The sequence below is a fragment of the Morone saxatilis genome, unplaced genomic scaffold (genome assembly GCF_004916995.1).
Source record: "Morone saxatilis isolate NCDOM2014 unplaced genomic scaffold, NCSU_SB_2.0 Contig3, whole genome shotgun sequence".
In the NCBI taxonomy this organism is placed as follows: Eukaryota; Metazoa; Chordata; class Actinopteri; family Moronidae; genus Morone; species Morone saxatilis.
In genome coordinates, this window is record NW_023339873.1 from 16,234,748 (window position 1) to 16,254,234 (window position 19,487).

Sequence of the window (19,487 nt, forward strand, 5' to 3'; positions counted from 1 at the left end):
TAGCAGTATGATCTGATATACTGTACATACTGTATAAGAGTTTGGTTAACATGTCTAAGAAAAAGCCACAGAACATGAAGGAACATTGCTACAGAAGGGAAAATGGGGGTAACAGTAGCAGGCATGGAGCATGACCTTAGCCAAGTGAGTTGAGAGCCATAAAACATATAATGCTCTCTATTCATTTCTAACCCCACTTCTGTTTCTTTTTCCCAAAGGAGAGCCAATTACTCAACATAACCCCTCCCCCATCCCCCAGCTCCACCATTATCCTGACCACTACTCTTCATTCCAACCTATAAATGGACAATATTACGGTAAAGAGAGAGGAGACACCATTATAATGCTGCCAGCCCAGAGGAATTCCTTCCTGCGCAATCACCCCGCAAAATGCTGACTCATTCCCAGCAGAGATTGGTGGTTTGAAACTGTGGGAGACACTGGAAAATCTCGTCGATGGAGCTCAAACTAAGCTGACTGAGCCTGATTCTGTCATTTTATGTTATGTTTTATGTTACATTTTTACATGCGAGGTGTGAATTAAGTGCAGATAATTCACTTCTTGAGAAACAAATGGCGTGTGATTGGTAATGCTTGGCTTACAGGTCTTCAAAGAATTTGGATGATGAAACAAATCAGTTTTAACTGGCTGCTTTATTGAAGGTTTCTGACATACAGTAACAGCAAGCCAGCAACTGAGGCCAGTAAGTTCATTCTGGACGGACATGAATGGATTCCTGACTTAGGGAAAAAAATCCCACAACCGTCATGCAGTATGTCATTCTCAGAGGTCGTCTTCTCAGTCTGCATGGGCTATATTATTCTAAACGCTGAAAGCTGTCTTCCATGAAAGTCACTTCTCCTCCTAAACATCCCCACTTTAACTTGTGATGCACCAGTGATTATATGCATGCAGTGCTTACATGTTTTGCCATTCTCAGACATGCGTTGACCCTCTCCAGGGGGGTAGACAGGAACCACAGTTACAGTGTAGACAGTATCAGACTGCAGGTTCATCAGAACAGTGTTGTAGGTGCTGCCTGATACCTGGACCTGGAGAGAAGTATAACAAGAAATACATCACGTTGTGCTCTGGCCACAGGTATAGCCTAATGGGGATTATAAAGAAAAGAACATTTCATTCAGCATGCTCTAATACTAAGAACTATTTCCCAGCTTACCATCTTTTCCTCTCCTCCAGCTGCAGGAACATAGAAGATCCTATAATGACGCACGTTGCCCTCAGCAGCCTCCCACAGGACATTCAGGGTGCTGGTAGTGGGGTCAGTGACCTGCAGGTTCCTAACACCACCCAAAGGCTCTGGAGTAAGAAAAGGAGAGTAAATCCTTTACATACAGTATACCATAATAGCAACATTTTTATTGGACGTTCATACTCCAGCAATGTATATAATCTCTAATGTTCTTGAGAACATTTACATGAGACATACAGCACCACATTAAAATCAATTGTATACATTCATTTTAGCTGTCACTGTAATCATCAGTCATTTTGGAGCACCCACAGTTCAGGACTTACTGGTCTTTCCAAGGCCGTTCAGCTCCTGGCTGAGTCCTTTGGCATAGACTGCCACCACGGTGATGGAGTATTCAGTGTCAGGGGTCAGTTTGGGAAGCAGGACAGTAGTTTTCTTCCCTCCAACCTGAGTCTAGTCGGGGAAGAATAAATGTTAGCTTCCTTGGCTACTATCTTGTTGACAAAATATATCCACTCAAACAAATGGCTGTTCACAGTGAAAGTCAACTAGGCTATTCATTCTCTTAGAAAGTATTTTCTACAAAATACATTTGTCTTGCTAAAGCTTTCAACAATCTTTAGCAACTCTAGTAGACATTGAGGGAAAATATATTTGATCTGTTTCGAGGATGGGATAAAGAGTTTAACAACTCTCCATGGGTGCCTTAAATTGATAACCTGGTGGAAAGAATTCTATCTGAAAATTACTAGACTGTCAACATTTCAGAGGAGGAATGTTTTGAGTGTTTTTGGACATGGTTAGTACACAGCACACTGGCCAAGGTAAATCTTCACACTGATGGCTGAAACAGTCGGATGTCTTGTCATATCACTCGTGACTGGTGATGAATTTACTACATTACTTTTGGTTGAAGCTATAAGGAGTGGAGACATACAGTAATTCTAAGCGAGCTGGGAGAGTGTGTTTGCATGTGGTTTTGTGTAGGATAATGTATGCACCTGTGCCTTTACGTCAGCTTTAATCCTCTGTGGATTTCTTTAATCGCTGCACAGCTCTGTCTCTAAACCACCAGTTTATCATTCTGCAGTAGTTTTCTTGTACACAAGTGCAAAATATGTGTCAGACATTTCCGAAAACAGACATGTTGTCCCAGACTAAATAATGCTAAACTCTGTGGGCTAGCTGTACGTGTTGAAATCCTGACAGGGAACCAAGATGTCTTTGCTGACACTAGCATGTCAGCTTCCAGTTTTCCACCAACCTTTCAGTGTGATATCACCCAGGCAATCAGCAAACTAAATTTCCCGAGGTACTAAAGAGGAAAACATTCTATCTGTGTGTTAAAAGGGAAACTAATGGTCAACCAGTGACCTAGGTCACCAGCTGAAGCTGAATTTGGTACAAAACTTCTGACAGGGCAAATTATAGGGAGAGAAAATTACCTTAAACTCGAACTGCCCTCTCCAGTATGACAAATATTGGATGCCGTCTGGACCTTATTAGGTGAAAACAGTGAACTAATTGCTAGGTTTGTGAGCACGGAGGCTTTGATCCACTGTATAATATAAGACGTCAATGGCACAGCACTCTCTCATTACATACATACACTGATCTGACAGGGTCAAGTGCATTTCTCATGTGAACACATAACTTGCAGATGGCCAAATAGTACACACTGCATGTGAACCATCAAAGCACAGATAAGCAGATAAATGTTTAATCTCTTTAGTATCTGTTCAGTGTCTGCCCTTAGAGCTGTTAAATTATCAGCCCTAAAAATGTGACATGTGAACATTTAAATGTTATCTCTCTTAGGCAACTCCTCACAAGCAATAAATGCCAAGCAGCAAGTATGAAATATTTTCACCAAAGTCGTCTGGTTGATTTAACAGGTTTGTTTCAAACCTTATCAGTGTGGCTATCAGTCTGTATTCTTGTTTCTTAGTGTGTGAATAAGCACCCTTAAGCATGCTTAAGTCTTCCTTTTAAAGTCTTGCTTGTGGAAGCAATGAGAAATGTCTGACAGCAAATTGAAACCAAATATTAAACTGTCATCCAAAAAGACTTTTGCACATTCAGTAAGGCTGCCAAAAATGCATGACCAGCGGGAGACAGTCTGCAGTGTCAGGAAATACTGAGAAAAACTAGGAAGGGTTTTGTCCACATTAATGCTGCCATATCCAAACAACAGATTAAGAGATTTGATGTAAAATAAACTAAAATAATTCAATACCAGTGGCATTTCTTGGAGGCAAATCTGGTCTGGAGGAAGAAAGAAAATTCAGTGTTTAACTTATAACTTGTGTTTCTTCTTTTCCATTAAACTACCAGAGCATCTCTCCCTTTGAGAAATGCTTATTTTATTTGCCAACGTCACAAAGTAGTACGAACACATGGGGACCTGCGTGTATGGTGTGTTGGTCTGTTGTGTTACTTACAGTCTGGGACCTGCCTCCAGATGTGGGGACATAAGTGATCTTGTAGTTCTGGACGCGGCCTGGAGCTGGATTCCAACGGGCGTTCATACTGGTGATGGTTTCGTTGAACACAACCAAGTCAGTGGGAGGTCCGTTAGGTACTGGAAACGTGCGCACACACACATATCACAATTACAACCATGCCTATGTGGGTATCCATTATATGTAGTAAGAGCACTTTTTTGGATGGATTCCCATAACAATATATTTTAAAGACACAGTCCTTGATATCTTGGCCAGCTCATGTTAAGATACTCTTAGTTTTGAATGACTAATTTGTCATCAAAATATCAGTTATTTTATTTCTAGATAAGGCACGTTCTTTACTTTATGGTAAAATAAAGCAATTCTACCACAGATTTGTATCAAGGATTGCAGCTTTAAAGACGAAAAGACAAGGCTCCTCTGGGATTTTGTCTTTTCTGAAGCAGGGATGAACTCTCTTGAACAGCAATGGATTGATGAAAAGATGACAATGGATGGACTGATAAATGCATGGGTGAGTGCAATGGATAGAGGGATGGATGACAGGATGATGGATGGATGGATGGAATGGGCTTCAAAAACAAGGATTAAAATCCTGGTTTTGCAAGGCATGCATAGTTGAAATCCATCTTGGAGCCATGGGATGAATGGCATGGACAATGGAACAAACACATACCAGGACAGACAAACACATGATAAAACTGGCTGCGTTAGCTGCAGCACAGCTACCACTGGAGTGGTGGATGGGTTAAGGGCCTTGCTTGATGATGAAATGATTGTTGTCCAGTGAACAAAAGTGCTGGTGACTGGTTGAAGTAACATGCTTTCATCATTTAAAAGAAAAAAACATCCTCTTGTTTTACCGCAAATATACTTACCCCTGTTATCACCTCTCTTGGACACTACAGAGGCAAAAATAGAAAGGTATAATGGGCATACCCTTCGCTGAACATTTTGCATATTTCCAGAAGGTAAAATCAACGGTTAATCATTATTCTAGCCTTTGGTCAAGATCCAACAGGAATTCTGTCAACCAACTTAAGCAAAACAGTGTTAACTAAAGTTATTAAGTCATCATCACAGAGCTGCTGGGGTGTGCATCTTACATGTCCTCTCAGTGCCCAGCAGATCCTCGCTCTCTGATTCGTCTGGATAGATTGCAGTGACAGACACATCATAGGGCGTGTCTGTCTCCAAACCCTCCAGAACGTGGGTTGTCTCATCATTGTTCAGGATGGCCTGATGAGGAAAACACAAACACAGCATGTGGGAAGGTGCTTGACTAAACTTTAAGCCAATACAAACCAAAGACAAGATCCATTTTAGACTGATTATCATTGGATTGGTGGTGCAAAAGTCTGTTTTTTACATGTTCTTGCTGCCTCCACTGGAGGTCTTTTTCAAAGCGTCGCCAAAGCACTTTCTGTGGTACTCATCAAGAAATACCTGCATGAATTATGAAAAATGTAAACATCTTGGACAGCTGGTTTTCTCTTACGTATTGGAAGTTGGAATCTCCCTTTTTAGTCCAGCCAATGCGGTACAGAGCTACATCAGGGGCTCCATGGTCCCAGTGGGCTCTGAAGCTGGTCTCAGTGACTTCTGAGAATCGCAGGTTCTTTGGGGCAGGAACGACATCTGCAGAGTAGAGTAAAGGAAGTTCAGTGTAATCTCTACCTCAGTGAGAAACCGGCAAACAGGAGCCATTATCCACAATGTCATTATATTAAATGATGATTACCAGTGATTGCTTCTCCCAACATTGGCTGACCAGGTCCCTCATCATACATCGGAGTAACAGCCAGCCCATACTCAGTCTGTGAGGTCAGGTTGTCCAGTTCTTTGGTGGTCACACTTCCTCCCACTTCCAGCTGTAGAAAAACCAAACATGCTTGTTAAATATACTTACACGGAACAAATAACCAAAATATGTAGATTTGATGTTTGAAAGCAAAAAAGAACTTCAGGTGTTTTTCTCTTCAGCCAACTTTTGCCAAGTCTTGTGAAACTTTAATTCTGTTCACAGCACGAGGTTTCCAAGAACACTGGCGACAGCAGGAATGCACACCTAATAAGACTAGTAGGAAACTTGACCAGAAGGTATTAAACTGTGCTTGTTTCCAGAGGAAAATTGTAACAAACAAGACGCACAACAAACAGAAAGCAGCTAACTTTGACCACCTGGAATACCCAGAGGAAACATCACATTGGTTTTTATTGCTTTTGATTCCATTAAGTTTTATTAGCTCAATCTCAAGAAATGGAATTTAAGGGATTCATTTTCATTTAGATTGAACAGCTGCTGTATGTTCGTCTGATCTTTCATCTTTTAACTTGAGTTCTAAACACAGAGTCTGTCTCTCTGGACCACAAAACAATGCAAAAGGCATCACCTGGAGGGAATATGTCCTGCTTTCTGTGCAGTGAGCAGCATACTATCACTTATTGGGCCCTCTCACATAATCCTTAAGGTCAAACATGACATTCTGCTACTTTCTGGGCAGTAAGCTCTTCCTTCCCACGCATTACATTTATGACAATCACATCCTCAGCCCACTACTCACTTTCACATGTGTGTTTCCATCAGAGGAGCTTTAAGGATCACCTCCACCTGATTTACGGCTAAGGAAGTAGCAAAAGGAAGACCACAGAGTTTGCTGCTGTAGGACTCCCAAAAGGGGACATGCAACCATAAAGTATTCATCCAATCCCTAGCACAAGAACCACCCTTTAACCCCCGCAAAACCATGTTCTGATAGTTTCATAATCTTTTCATTGGACTCAAAAACATTCCCTAAAGTCCACCAAACCAGCTGCAGTCTCCATTATGTGGTCTCCGCCAATATATTGAGGGATCAGTCAAAAATATCTACATAAATTCATCACCATGAAACCAAATGGCTCAAACAGACAACAGGCAATGAGCGTGCGTGAGAAAAACATAAGAGTACAAGACTGGTAAAAACATAGGCAGCTAACATCTTCTTTACATGTTTTCTATGGTCTCAGTGATGCCAGGAAAGAAGAGATAAACAGGACTGGAACAACACTCACTTCTTTAGCTTCTCCATCCTCAGGCTTGTAGGTGATGAGGTACTTGCGAACAGGACCAGGAGCCGCATCCCAAATAAGCCTCATGGTGCTGTGGGTGACATCACGAACCCTCAGTTCACCCGCAGGTGGCAGGGGCACTGAACAAGGGCCAGAGGGTTAATGTTAGTTTCAGGGCGGGGTTTGGGTATAGGGTTATAGCATCAGTGAAGACAATGTTGAGTCCACAGTGGCCACCACAGACCTACTGCCAGACATCACCAATAAAGAATAAGCTATATCGGCTTTATTAAATATGCGAGATCAAGTCGGCTACGTACGGGTGACTCCCTGCTTGGTCAGTGGTTCACTAGCTGACTCTCCATGCAGGGCGAAGAGGGAGAGCGTGTAGGCCGTGTTGGGGAGTAACTTCACCAGCTGGACATCAGTCGTATCCCCTCCCACTCTGATCTGCAAGGGGAAGACCAAAGAAACAACATGAGGTCAGAGGGGGAAGCGGATGACAGGGACTCCTCAGTGACATAGATAGAGACATTTGGATAAGAACAATGGGAGAAATATTCTGGTTGAGGCACATCTGCCGATTCCGGTTTTGACCCACTGGGTTTGACACCTCATGAACAAATAATGATGTTCCCTTGGCAGAGTGAGCTCATGGTTCACCCACCCGTTTGTGACTAACAACGTCCCTCTGTATTTTCCCTTTTGCCTTGTCTGCTGAATGACGAGGCAAACACTGGTGGCTTTGTGAAATGTCATTTCGGTGTGTGACATCTGTAGTTTGTCAAGAACTGCTGACAGTAAGCCAGAGTGTTTGGTCACTTCTAGTGTTTAGTAAGGTGTTTTATGTGTGTTTGGTGCATATGAATGCATGCAAGCATGTATGATTGTGTCCACCCATAAACACATGTGCATGTGTTAACTTTTTTCCTCGTCCAGATCTGTCATATCCACAGCTGATTGGCTGTATTCCCTTTCTTTCAGTCACACAGTGTTCTCAGTGTTTTCCAAGAAAGTCTCTTACCTCCTGCTCAAGGGTGGGCTGAGTGGCATTGATGGTGCTGTAGAGCAGCATGTAGCCAGTAGCACCCTCTGCCTGTTCCCATCTCACCCGCATGGTGGTGGTCTGCTGATCATAAATGTCCATGCTTCTCACGGCACTCAGGGGCACTAGTTAACAAAAGAGAATGATGTTAAAGGTAGCAATTATTGGCACAGTGAAACAAACCTTATACTAATTGCCTGTACTTGTGAAAACACACACACATATATGTATATACTCATGTATAAATGTGACAATGTATAAACAGTACTTACATACTGGGAAATATCAAATTTAGCAAATATAAATCTATGCTTATACAGATTTTTTTCTAATGTTTCTTTGATTGTAGAAAGAGTTTCTCAGGCCTTTTTGTATGCCATTCGCACAGCGCAAACTATATATATAAACTGCTGTTTATATGTGCTTTTATAGATACTATATAACACTATTAAATCTCTGCTACTCTAGAAAAGCACCAATAAAACAGAAATTAACGACATCTTAAAAGAAACAAATAAAGAAGTCAAAATTGCGCTTGAACCTCAGTGTAATTACATAAATTGCTTTTGAATTTGCGCCTAATTAAGATTTACTATTGCTATCTTTTTGTAAGCCACATATAGTTTTAAATAAAGTTGAAGATATGTATATATTGTCTTTGAACGTTTAATTAATGGGGACCACGAAGGAATCACAGTCACTGCATTCAATTTGTGTTACGCAACTAAGCCCGAGAGCTTTCAGTGCTGGAGGCTGACTTGAAGAGAAGCTGCTGTTCATAAACGTAGAGGCTGGAGTGATCAAGAGCCTGTTGAAATTTAAACTGTTGCTCTTTGACAATCTGGGTTTCCTAAAGTGGGAAAGTCTCTGATTTACAGCATGCTTCTTTAGGCAAGTCCAACATAAAATGTTCACATCGCCGACCAAGGATCAAAGACCAGTCAGCACGATTATTAGATAGTTTAGGCAATTTACATTCCCACTGACAATTTTTACCATATATGGGTTTTTATAACCAGGTTTTTTTTAAATCAAATTATATGGGCCTAAAGCTAAGCCAAAAAGCCAGAAAAAAAGAAGACTCACGTGTGGTCTCAGTTCCTTTAAGAGGCTCGCTGCTCTCTTCTCCCACCACTGAGTAGACGTTGACCATGTACTCGGTCAGGGGGTTCAGGCCCTGGAGAACCACCGTGGTCTCAGTACCATCCACAAACACCTAAAACAGAGGGGATAGTTAGAAGAAGAGTCACCTGTAAGAGGGTTGATTTTTTGCAATGTCTTTCATTTGATGAGGTTTGAGCGTCTGTAGATAGTCTCATATGGTACAGTGTTAAGTATGGATGGCAGGGGGCGATTATCAATTTAGAAACATAATAATCAAAACCTCTATCTATTTCCTGGCTTTACTTGAGCACTTTGTAAGCTTTCCAATTAAAACCAGAAATTCCTCTGACAAATTTTTACTGGACTAACTCAGCATGTGCTTCAATTCCAGATTCATAAACAATAATAAAAGCTCATCCACTATGTTCACTATTAAACAAAACCATGAGAGCTGGACAAAAACAAACATCCTCCAACATGTAATTAGATTCAGACACCAAAAATGCATCTATTCCACACATTGCGGAGCCAGGACACTGCTGGCCAATAGGGCTATCACTCATGAAGCCAATATTTGCTTTCTAATCCTCTAAATTGAGAGCTGTGTGTTTTTGTTTCTTTGCCCTGTGTCAGATCATAATGTAATTACACGCCCAAACAATGAGAGGCCAACATAAACAGGAGGCTGGAAATAGAAGATTGGAGTTTCCCATTAGTCTCAGAAACAGTGGGTCAAGACATACTGAAGCAAACGTCCCCTCAGCACCCTCACGGGATGATGCGCTACACACAGTATACCTGCATGGGGCTTCCTGACAAAGTCATGTACTCCACACGGTACTTCTCCACCGGACCATCAGGGCCGGTCCAGGTAGCTCGGAAGGAGCGATGAGTCACCTCTGATGTCACCAGGTTAGTGGGAGCATCGGGTGCACCTCCTATTCAGGTGAAAGCACAAAAAGACAGAAACTGCATTATGGGCCATCACACTGAACTCGTAACTCATAAATCAATTCATAGAGTTGTATACAAAGGAGCAGGGGAGAAAGAAAACACATAAAAGTAAATTCCTATTTAGTAACAAGTCCTAACAAAACTTTGAACACACCACAGTACTTATTGAGACTCTAAAGCCACATCCTACCAAGGAGTTTCCCTACAGTATCAAATAGCAGCTCTTAAATTTGATTGAGGAGCAGGAGATTTCCTACTCCAGGGAGGCAGAAAGAATATTAGAGGAAGCAGAAAATAATAAATCTGTAATAATTTCCAAGAGCTTGGCTGGTTCTTTGCTTCTAGTGTTGTTTTCCATGGTGGGCCAGATGTATTTATACTGCTTGTCATTGTCTGTCCTTGTAATCTAGTGTACAGCCCCTTTACTTTGATCAGTCAGCTGTGAGCATACTTTGATGTAAACACATATATACCTGGTCCCTTGACACTGTTACAGAGGTTGTCAGTAAGGTTGTCAACAATGTCCAACAGGAAGGAGAAGTCAGCCACATTGTACATGTGAATGGTATCTGGATCACTGGCAATGGACCTCAACTCATTCTCATCAGCATTCTTCACACCTGAAGAGCAATGAGGAAGACAACATTAGCACTTTGATACATATGACAGTTTTACTTCATACAATGAGTTTGTGCAAGCAAACAGAACTGATCTTGGCTTACCAATGGCGTAAAGCTCAATGCCCTGATCACGCAAGCTCTGAGAGTTGACAATGACATCGTCCTGGGATTTGCCATCGGTGATCAACACACCGATCTTTCTAGAGTTGGGTCGCATTCCGACATTCTCTTTGAAATTGTTCTGGAGGAGGTAGTTCAACGCCAAACCTGTAATGAAGACACACAATATAAAATGTACTACTCCATATGCAGAAGTATAAGTGGCACCACTCGCACTAGCAAAACATTTAATAAATCAATAAACTGATAAAGTACCAGTCAGGGTGTTTCCGCCTTTGTAGGGCAAGTTAGCCACAGCTTCCAGCAGAGAGTCCCGGGTTCGATGAGCATCCAAGTGCCATTCAGTCTTTGGGTCTCCACTGTACTGAGCAAGACCTGAAAACACCAAAGAAACTTTGTTATACCAATGCAATGAGACCTTTTTAGATATATTAGTTTAAGTAAGTTTGGTAGACCTACCAATTTGGACCCTTTCAGGACCAATTTCAAAGACTCCCACCATACGGGCAATGAAGGCACGAATGGTCTTGAAGTTAAGACGTCCAATGCTCCAGGAGCCATCCACCAGCAGCACAATGTCAGCCTGTGCAGTGGTCTTACACATCACATCTGAGAGGGCAAAATTTCAGTGTTAATTGGACAAAATTGAATGTTTCAAATGAGATATCCAAAAGAGAAGTCTACATTCAACTGTTAGGTACGTGCTTGGTGAGTGCATATGATGTAAGAGGTGCTCAGAGAGGTGTGAGAGGTAAAGGTAAGATAGGTAGAAAAGTTCTATATAAGTTCTATCTATAAAATTTAAAAAACTTTTTTTGCATTGAATGAAACTAAATAACATTATAACATTCTCCAAGTTGCAAAACAAACAACATATTCACACACAAATAGTAAAACATTCCATATTTCTGTCTTAGAACTTTTATTTTCCAGGTGTTATAATTGTTATCTTCTTGTCTCGTGGCATGTCGAGGCAGTATTTCTCTCAGTTTTTTTTTTTTTTTGGATCCATCAGTTAGTCCCAGGGGCAAATCAGGAGAGTACACCCTTAATGGCATGTGGCATATCAAAGACCTCCACTGGAGAGATTATTGTGCCCTCCAGAGCAGCAAGGTAATATTCAGATCCTGTTTTCCAAACACCTGTATGATGAAAAGGGAAGCATCCGATCCTCGGCACCTAAAACAGGGCTGCAGATGTGCATTGAAAATAGGCAGATGTTGCACTAACTGCCACTGTCTGCAACTGAAAACAGGTTACATGTTTGATTTACAGATTTGTTTGGTCACACAAAACACCCATTACAGACAAGCAGCTGTCAATCTTCCACTGACAGCAAGGGAGAGAATAAAGAGTAAGCCTGGAGAGGTACAAGAGCATGTTAGATTCTCCAACAGGTAGGTCTGTTAGAGGTTTATCCACAAAAAAATAAAAAAATAAATATCTAATTAAATAAATATAATATAAATTATATCTAAGACTTAATAAGATAGCTGACTACCCATTGGCTAGGATGAAAATGCGGAAAATTATGTTTAAGTGGGTTTCAGTAAAAATCTATGTTCTGATGTGATTTAAAATAGTTCTGAGTAAATTAGGACAAGCAATGAAAGAGGCTGTCACTCAAGAATTTGCCATACCAACTTCTCCCTCAGGCTGGTTGAGAACTGAGAACTGTAATCAGTAGACAGTGCAGGGGAGACTGAGATTCTCTCGTCTATTTTATTTTGTTGAACTGGAAGCTGTCAATGAAATCTGCCTTATTATTAGGACGAGGGTCTGCAGCTGAGTGGTCAAGCTGACCTTTACAGCTCCTTCCAGCAAACACAACATTTTCCTCTTCTGACACTCACTGCCTCTGACTCACGAGGTAGTAAAAACATTTTATAACTGCAAACAGATTAAACGCGTATGGCTCAAATCTACACTGGCTGTACTTGGACTGGAAATAAAAAGCGGAAGCCCAAAGTGACACAATGAAGAAAGCGAGAAAAGGGCAGACAGATGGAATAGCCATTACATCTGTTATTTCGTGAGACAATTAGCTTTGAGGAAAGGCATTTAGAGAAACCCTTCAGCTTTTATGGGGCATGGGTTTAGAGTGTATTTTCCTAAGCAAAAACGTACTGTGATACGGTCTCCAATGTTTGACTGTTGCTGCCCAGAGACATAGCATACTGGAGACACTGCCGTAATGGTGATGACAGGCGTAGTAACAGAATGACTAAAACCGTTTCAGTTGTTCGTGTTGTAGTTAGTATTAGCATAACACATGTTTTCTCTGTTATTCCTTTGACGATAAAGTAAATTCCTATCATATATACGTGGGTTTTATAATAGAATATAAAACAATGTTACCTGATGCCTCGAAAGGAGGAGGCTCAGGCTCATCAGAGAGAGTGGTTTTCTCCTCTCCAGCCAATGGCATACTCTCTCCTCCATCAAAAATACCGAACACACTCACTGAGTATTTGGTTTCAGCTCTGTAAACCAAAAAACAAAGGATTTTCAGATATTTATTATATACTGGAGAATACTGTTCAAAGCTTATACGACAATAAGAACAAAAATTAGAAAGTAGACTGAAGACACACCTCAGCTCCTCTAGCACCACAGTGTTGTCATAAGGACCAACCAGAAGTTCTCCCAGGTCAATGTCTTCCCCTACAGGGTGGAAAGTGACTTTGTAGCCTTTAACGTCACCAGGAGCATGGTCCCAGGTTACACGGAAACTGGTCTTGGAAGGCTCTGAAGTCTGGAGGTTTCTAGGGCCTTTGTACGGTGACACTAGGGACAGAAGAGAGATGTGTTGATTGACTAAATGATACAGAACTGGCTAAGTGGTTGAGTTTGTAATGGATAATCAAACTTTTCTTCAACTTGGCAATTGAAAGAGCAAAATCTGTGGTGTGGTAAAACATAGACCAACATACGTGTTGTTCCTTCTCCCTGTCTTGCTTTGCCTTCTCCTGAACGGTAGACTGGCAGAACAGTGATGTCGTAGGTGGTGAGGGGAGTAAGGCGTCTCAGCACAGTGGAGGTGGTGCCACCGGGCACCTTGGCTGCCAGCTGGCGCCCTCCTGACTTGGGTTTGTAGGTAACGCGGTAGTTGAGTACATTTCCAGGTGCCGGTTGCCACGTCACCTTCATGGTCTTCTCCGTCTCCTCAGAGACAGCGATCACTCTGTTAGCGGCTGAGACTGCAAGGAAGGAAAAAAGAACAACGGTTAACAGAGGAGAAATGATGAATAGACGTCTGAGGGAAAATGTAGGTTTTGGGCTTTGTTCAGATGGGAATCTGTGCTAAATGTGTGCTTAACCGCCTATGTTTCCAATATACCTTTGGAAATATAAGCAGCATGGCTTTCCTGCTGGTAAGTAAACTAAACAGTAACACGCTTGGCTACCTCACAGTCTTTCATCCGGATATCTGCTCAGTTTCCACATGCGTGTGGATACAAACTTACCCAAATATTTCAGATTTTCAGAAGTATACATTAAACAGGCCCAAATTTACATGATTGATCATGTTTAGTTGGTGGGTTTGGGAACCAGGCTTAGATGTCTTGCGAATTTGAGCAAAGCCATAGTTCTCATTTTTCCATCGTGCGTACATAGAGTGTTTCTTATTTTCAGGGCAGGAAGGGCAAGTGTGAATTGTCAGAGACCTCAAAACGAGCTGAGGAAAATATTCAGAACACACTACTTCAGAGGGAGGACCTTTATTAACGGAAAAAGGCAGCGCATCCAAGTTTGCCGTGTGTGGCTCAGCCCAAAGAGGCCTGTGATTTGTGTAGAGCGCAAGCAAAGAGGGCAGCAGATAGTGGGAGCAAAGTGAAGGAAGGAATGAGCAAAGTGAAAATCTAGGTCTACAAAGCTGCCTCATGGTTTTGTTTGGTGTGTATGTATGCCACCTTTCTCGCTCGCCAGAATCAATAAACATTAATGATTGTTGGAAATAGTTTTTTCCTTTAGCACATTCCATTTCACTAACTGGTGGAGTTTCCGCTCAATGTGCTTTTCTCATTCAAGCATGAGCGCAGTCTAACAAGGGAGAGGCCAGTGTCTATCTGTCCTGCATCTCCCATGAAAACTGGGTGCAGGTGTGCTGGACATTACGTCACCCCTGTACCACAAATAATACACACGCACAGTCTTAAAGCTGTGCACGCGAAGACTCTATATTCTTGACAGCTCAGGTGAACGCCAACAGCAATGACATTATCTCTAAGTGCCACTGACTGATCTCTTTTTTTCTATATAACACCCAAAAATGCCGCTTACTGCTAAACTAAACTAAACTGTGTTTCCTGGATAATTTTCAAACCTGCGTCATTGCCCCCATATTTCTCAGTGATGATCTCCTAAATGATGTCTGTAACTTAACAACCACATGAAACTTTAAGGCTTAAGACGTGTTTATGACAAGAACGTCTAGGCTAGCGTTCTTGGCTTTAGAAATAATCTTCTTAACAGTTACACGTGAAAAAAACCTCTCCCTTTGTGGTCATAGATCTTTTATGGTCATAGAGTTACATCACATTTACCTTAGCTTTACACTTTTTAGGTAACCCCAAGACGGGACATTTAGAAACTCAAAACACAAGAGAGGAGGAAAGCCTCGGAAAAATACCAAGAAAAAGAAAGAAACAAAAAAAAAGACGGGAGCAGATGTAGAAAATGAAAAAGGCAGAGAAGTGAAGGATAGGGTAATAAGTGTTTGGCGTGGTGGAAGAGTTAAAGCAGCTAGAGTAACTTACCATCTGTGGTTTCCTCTCCCACCAATGGCTGCCCCTCTCCGTGGCCGTAGCCAGCAAACACAGAGACCTGATAACGTGTCTCAGGGGTGAGACCCTCCAGAACTGTTACTGTGGTGTCTCCTGGTATTGTCTTTTCCCCAGCCTCTTCAGTGAACAGAGATTTCCACGTGATCCGGTACTGACGAACGTTACCCGGGGCCGCGACCCAAGTGGCAACAAAACTGGTGTCAGTCACATCTCTTGTTGACAGGTCTCTGGGTGAACCAAGCTCTGTGAATAAATTAAAAGGAACAGCATTAGAAACGGAGCAAGAAGTATTAAATTAGTCTGTGCGTAATGGATATGGAAAGAGAAAATAAGTAGCAGACAGGTTTACTTTTGTTTTCCTAAAGAATTTTCTCAGGTTTTTCTTTGTTTTGATTTGCTCCAATGCATGATAATTGGACTAAGATGGTAGCATAAGTACTAAAGTACAAAAATGCTTTAGGGAGCGGCAGTGATGGCTTTGTCCAGGTGGTGTTGATTTCTAATGCAGATATATGGAGGTTTGAGGAAGTGAGCGAGACACAAAATGGACAAAATGAAGAACCCCAGCGATAAATCACTAAAAATCACTCATCTGTCTCTGCTTTAACCCCTCAGGATCTGTTTGAACGAGCCAAATTTCTCCCTTCATAATCAGTGACTGCTGGAAAAATCTCTGCAAAACTAATCACAAATCACATATTCTCAGCGCCTCTCCCGGCAGCACTTTAATTTTCCATCGAAACAGAGGAAACCCGATCTACAAAAGCGCGTTTGCTACAATCGCAGATGTTCCCTTTCTCTGCTTCACTCACTTTTCCTGAGAGACTATCATAAAAGGAGAAAGGCGCAGAAATACGGTGGAGGGAATTTTGTGGTGGTGTTTCGTGATGAGCAGCCAGCACATGCTTGGCTGAGAGAAATGCCCATGTCGAGATGGACTCTCAACACTCTGAATCTCAGGAGCTGAATCTACCGCAGGAGGATAGACTGCCACACAGCCTCCGGGATCCTGATCCTGGTTCAAGCCCCTAAGCCCCTACATGCCAGCAGCTAATGACAATATAATCACAGACAGAGAAGTGCAGCTGGGTGGTCTTTCTTAAACCTCATTCATCAAACCTCACCAAATGAGGTTTAATAAAAAAAATTAAATAAAAAAACAATTGCAAAGAAAGAGATGCATCGCAGACCTACCACAAATACAATGCATAATAAGTTTTTAATGTTAAGTGGCCATACAGCAGAAACGGCAGCCACTGTGTCTGTCACCCTATGAATCCTTCTCTTCATCCATCTATTAAAGCTGAATTGGAAAGTGATCTGAACAGAAATAACAGCAGCAGCCGTGCCTGCCAAGCAGCGCGATCTGCACCTTGAGAGCAGAGGCCAGATATGAAGACCAATGGCCACGACCACAAACTAATGAAGAGTTCCAGATTTCCGCACACCATGAAAACAATGTGGGCCACTTTTAAATACCCAGATCATTCCATCAAAAAGGGTTATCTCTGCCAACAGCAAAGGATGAACTTGACTGACTTTTCCGGCTGTGTGTGACCCAAGGGCGAAAGGATCACAAGATAATGAGTTCTGCAGACAGTGGCTTTTCATCAGTACTTGCAGACAAGCTAACGAGAAGGGGCCACTCCAAGAAGCAAAGCACACATACATGAAACACATGGTCCACAGACCTAGCAAAAGCTTCAGTTTGCATCTAATATATGCATTTTACAGTTCAGTCAATGTATTAATAGTAATAGTTTAATAATAATTTTATACATGGCAGCAAACAGTGTGTTTACACATAGCTAATGAATGAATTACAGTGGTAGAGACGTGTATACAGGCATACACATGCTAATGAAAATGTTCTGGATCTCCTTATCTTAGTTTCTTTCTCAACGCCCTAATTTGCATCCCACCCTTCATGGGTGCTCTCAAATTAAGACGTTGGACAAGACCAGATCACAAATTCACATTAAGCCTCACCCATTTCTCTAGAAAACCACATATGACACAACTGAAGATCATCTAAGAGTTTTTTTCTGCAAAGCATGTGCTGACACAACCTTCTCATCTGCAACCAATGATGTCTAAGGCCTAGACATATTAATGACTGTACAAAAAAAGCCAGTGCCTGTACAAAATGCACAGAAAAAAACACAAGCAGATCATGCTCTGGAAATTATCCTAATGATTTTATATGGATGTTCTATCTCTCTCTCTATTGTCACTACTGGATATCTTGATTCACAACTTTGGTTTTAGACAGTAGTTATTTGGAGCTAAGTATAAAAAAAGGTGGACAGACACTGTGTCAAAAGATGCAACTGAGCTCTGACTCACTCTGTCTTACTTTCTTTGTAAACTCTTCCAAAATCACTGCAAGAAATATGTCGTTTCTTCAAAGTGCCATCTCAGCACTGGCACCCTAGTTCAGACTTCCCTTACTTTATTGCTCTTGGTTCACTGAGGCATACATCTGAGCCACAAAGATGAAGCCTTCAGTGTCTATGTGCCAAGGTTGCCTGTCTCTGGCCTTTTACCTCAAAGGACCTTTAGAGTGGTGGAGAAAAACAGTCTGGCAAGAGCCTGGCACTGCCTAGACGTTCCCAAAGGCATCTGTTTAAGAGGAAATCAGACCAAGATGCTACAATTTCACCTGGTGCTGTGCTGCTCTACCAGTTGAAGAGATTAAAAAAGAATCCCTCTGGCACAAGGGAAAACATTTGCTGTGTCATGCACATAGATAATTATTTCAGAGATTGGTACAATGGCTGCTTCAGGGGCTGAACATTTGACCTCTCAGTTATGGGCTTTTTTATTTTTCTATCCAGTGGCCCACCCTGAAGCATTCTGGTTCACAATTTGAATTACCCTTTTTCCACGCTTCCTCGCCCTCTCTCTCTGCCTCTACTTGTCCTTTGCCCCACCCTCGAGGAAGACGAACAGACAGTTTTCCCTACAACCAGACAGACAGCTCACACAGCTTTCAATGTCCTCTTAGGTAACATCTTCCACATGGTGGATATAACTCCCTTTTCTTAAGTAAATAATTTTGCCATGTTTTTGTATAATATACACATTTGGATGTTCATCTAAGCATTCGCTATGACACCTTCTCCTTCTGAGTCATTTAAGGATATTGTAAGTCTCTCTCAAGGCTTCTGGATTGGCTACCATCCACTGTTATTCACAAGGGACGGCTTTGTGGAAGCCACTCTTTTCCAGTTCTCGCCTACATGGACTTCACAGAGAGCATCACTCAAAGTCAGTGGTACTCAAAACAATGAGATCAGTGTTGAAGCATGCTGATGTCATGACAGCTTAATAGAGCTGGCTAAACAAAGTGCTTTGTCATGGAGCTTTTTCCTGTGGGGGTTGGTGACGGCACAGATTTGACCCGTGGAAACTAACTCTTTAATTAAAACCAAGCCCTTTGGTCAATGTGGGAACATCATCAAAATGTAAACAAACATTGCATTATACCAGTTGTGAATTCAAAGTTGACTTTTTTTTTCATTTCTGTGGTACACTGAATGAAACATCCTTTCATTTACCCTAGCGCACAGGTCCATGTGGTCTGCAAGAAATGTCCTTGTTAAATACTGCCAGGAGAGTAAGGACGGGACATTAAGAAACAAGAACTCCACTCTTGCTATTATGATAAATAGAATAGAATACATTTGATGTGTCCGGAGGGCTTAACCTGCTTTCATAGAGGAGTCCGTTTCAGGTTGAGCTAACAATGGACACAAAGACAGCCACTGTTCTGTTTTCATCTTGGCACACAAAATGTTTAGCAGCAAAAATAACTGAAGCATGCCAAGCTTTACTTCTTCTCTATGCCCTTTTGTGGGCAGTTTTACCAAAACAACATTAAACAACAATCATTTATCCCCAAACAAGGAAAATTATCCTCATTCTAATGCACAGCCCACGCTACTCAAGACCACTCTATCAGTTGAGGGGCTAAGTCCCCACTGTAAAGAAATGCCCAGCCAGGTGAGCTCTTCTGATATCACACAGTTTACTGGTTTTGCAGCCATATGTGGAACTGACTAAAAAGAGGAGATATTTTCCTCTGTGGAATACAGTACCTTGATTGTTGTTTTGCCCCCCCC

The 19,487-nt window shown here is 41.8% G+C and overlaps 1 protein-coding gene across 4 annotated transcripts in view; it reads right to left on the bottom strand.

The window, feature by feature from the left end:
- The window catches only part of col12a1a (collagen, type XII, alpha 1a), a 55,338-nt gene that overhangs the window by 23,475 nt on the left and 12,376 nt on the right, over positions 1-19,487 (bottom strand). For 2 of the 4 annotated variants that reach the window (XM_035674703.1, XM_035674705.1), the window contains exons 14-34: positions 15,337-15,606; positions 13,510-13,776; positions 13,171-13,363; positions 12,935-13,059; positions 11,036-11,185; positions 10,832-10,951; positions 10,559-10,723; positions 10,310-10,456; positions 9,681-9,820; positions 8,865-8,994; positions 7,758-7,903; positions 7,054-7,183; positions 6,737-6,873; positions 5,424-5,553; positions 5,181-5,320; positions 4,789-4,921; positions 4,561-4,584; positions 3,659-3,798; positions 1,541-1,670; positions 1,182-1,321; positions 924-1,053 (exon numbers count right to left, since the gene is read on the bottom strand). In XM_035674703.1, the coding sequence (XP_035530596.1) occupies positions 924-1,053; positions 1,182-1,321; positions 1,541-1,670; positions 3,659-3,798; positions 4,561-4,584; positions 4,789-4,921; positions 5,181-5,320; positions 5,424-5,553; positions 6,737-6,873; positions 7,054-7,183; positions 7,758-7,903; positions 8,865-8,994; positions 9,681-9,820; positions 10,310-10,456; positions 10,559-10,723; positions 10,832-10,951; positions 11,036-11,185; positions 12,935-13,059; positions 13,171-13,363; positions 13,510-13,776; positions 15,337-15,606 (3,087 nt within the window). The remainder of the gene's footprint in view (positions 1-923; positions 1,054-1,181; positions 1,322-1,540; positions 1,671-3,658; positions 3,799-4,560; positions 4,585-4,788; positions 4,922-5,180; positions 5,321-5,423; positions 5,554-6,736; positions 6,874-7,053; positions 7,184-7,757; positions 7,904-8,864; positions 8,995-9,680; positions 9,821-10,309; positions 10,457-10,558; positions 10,724-10,831; positions 10,952-11,035; positions 11,186-12,934; positions 13,060-13,170; positions 13,364-13,509; positions 13,777-15,336; positions 15,607-19,487) is intronic. The other 2 variants (XM_035674704.1, XM_035674706.1) reach the window with 2 other exon arrangements.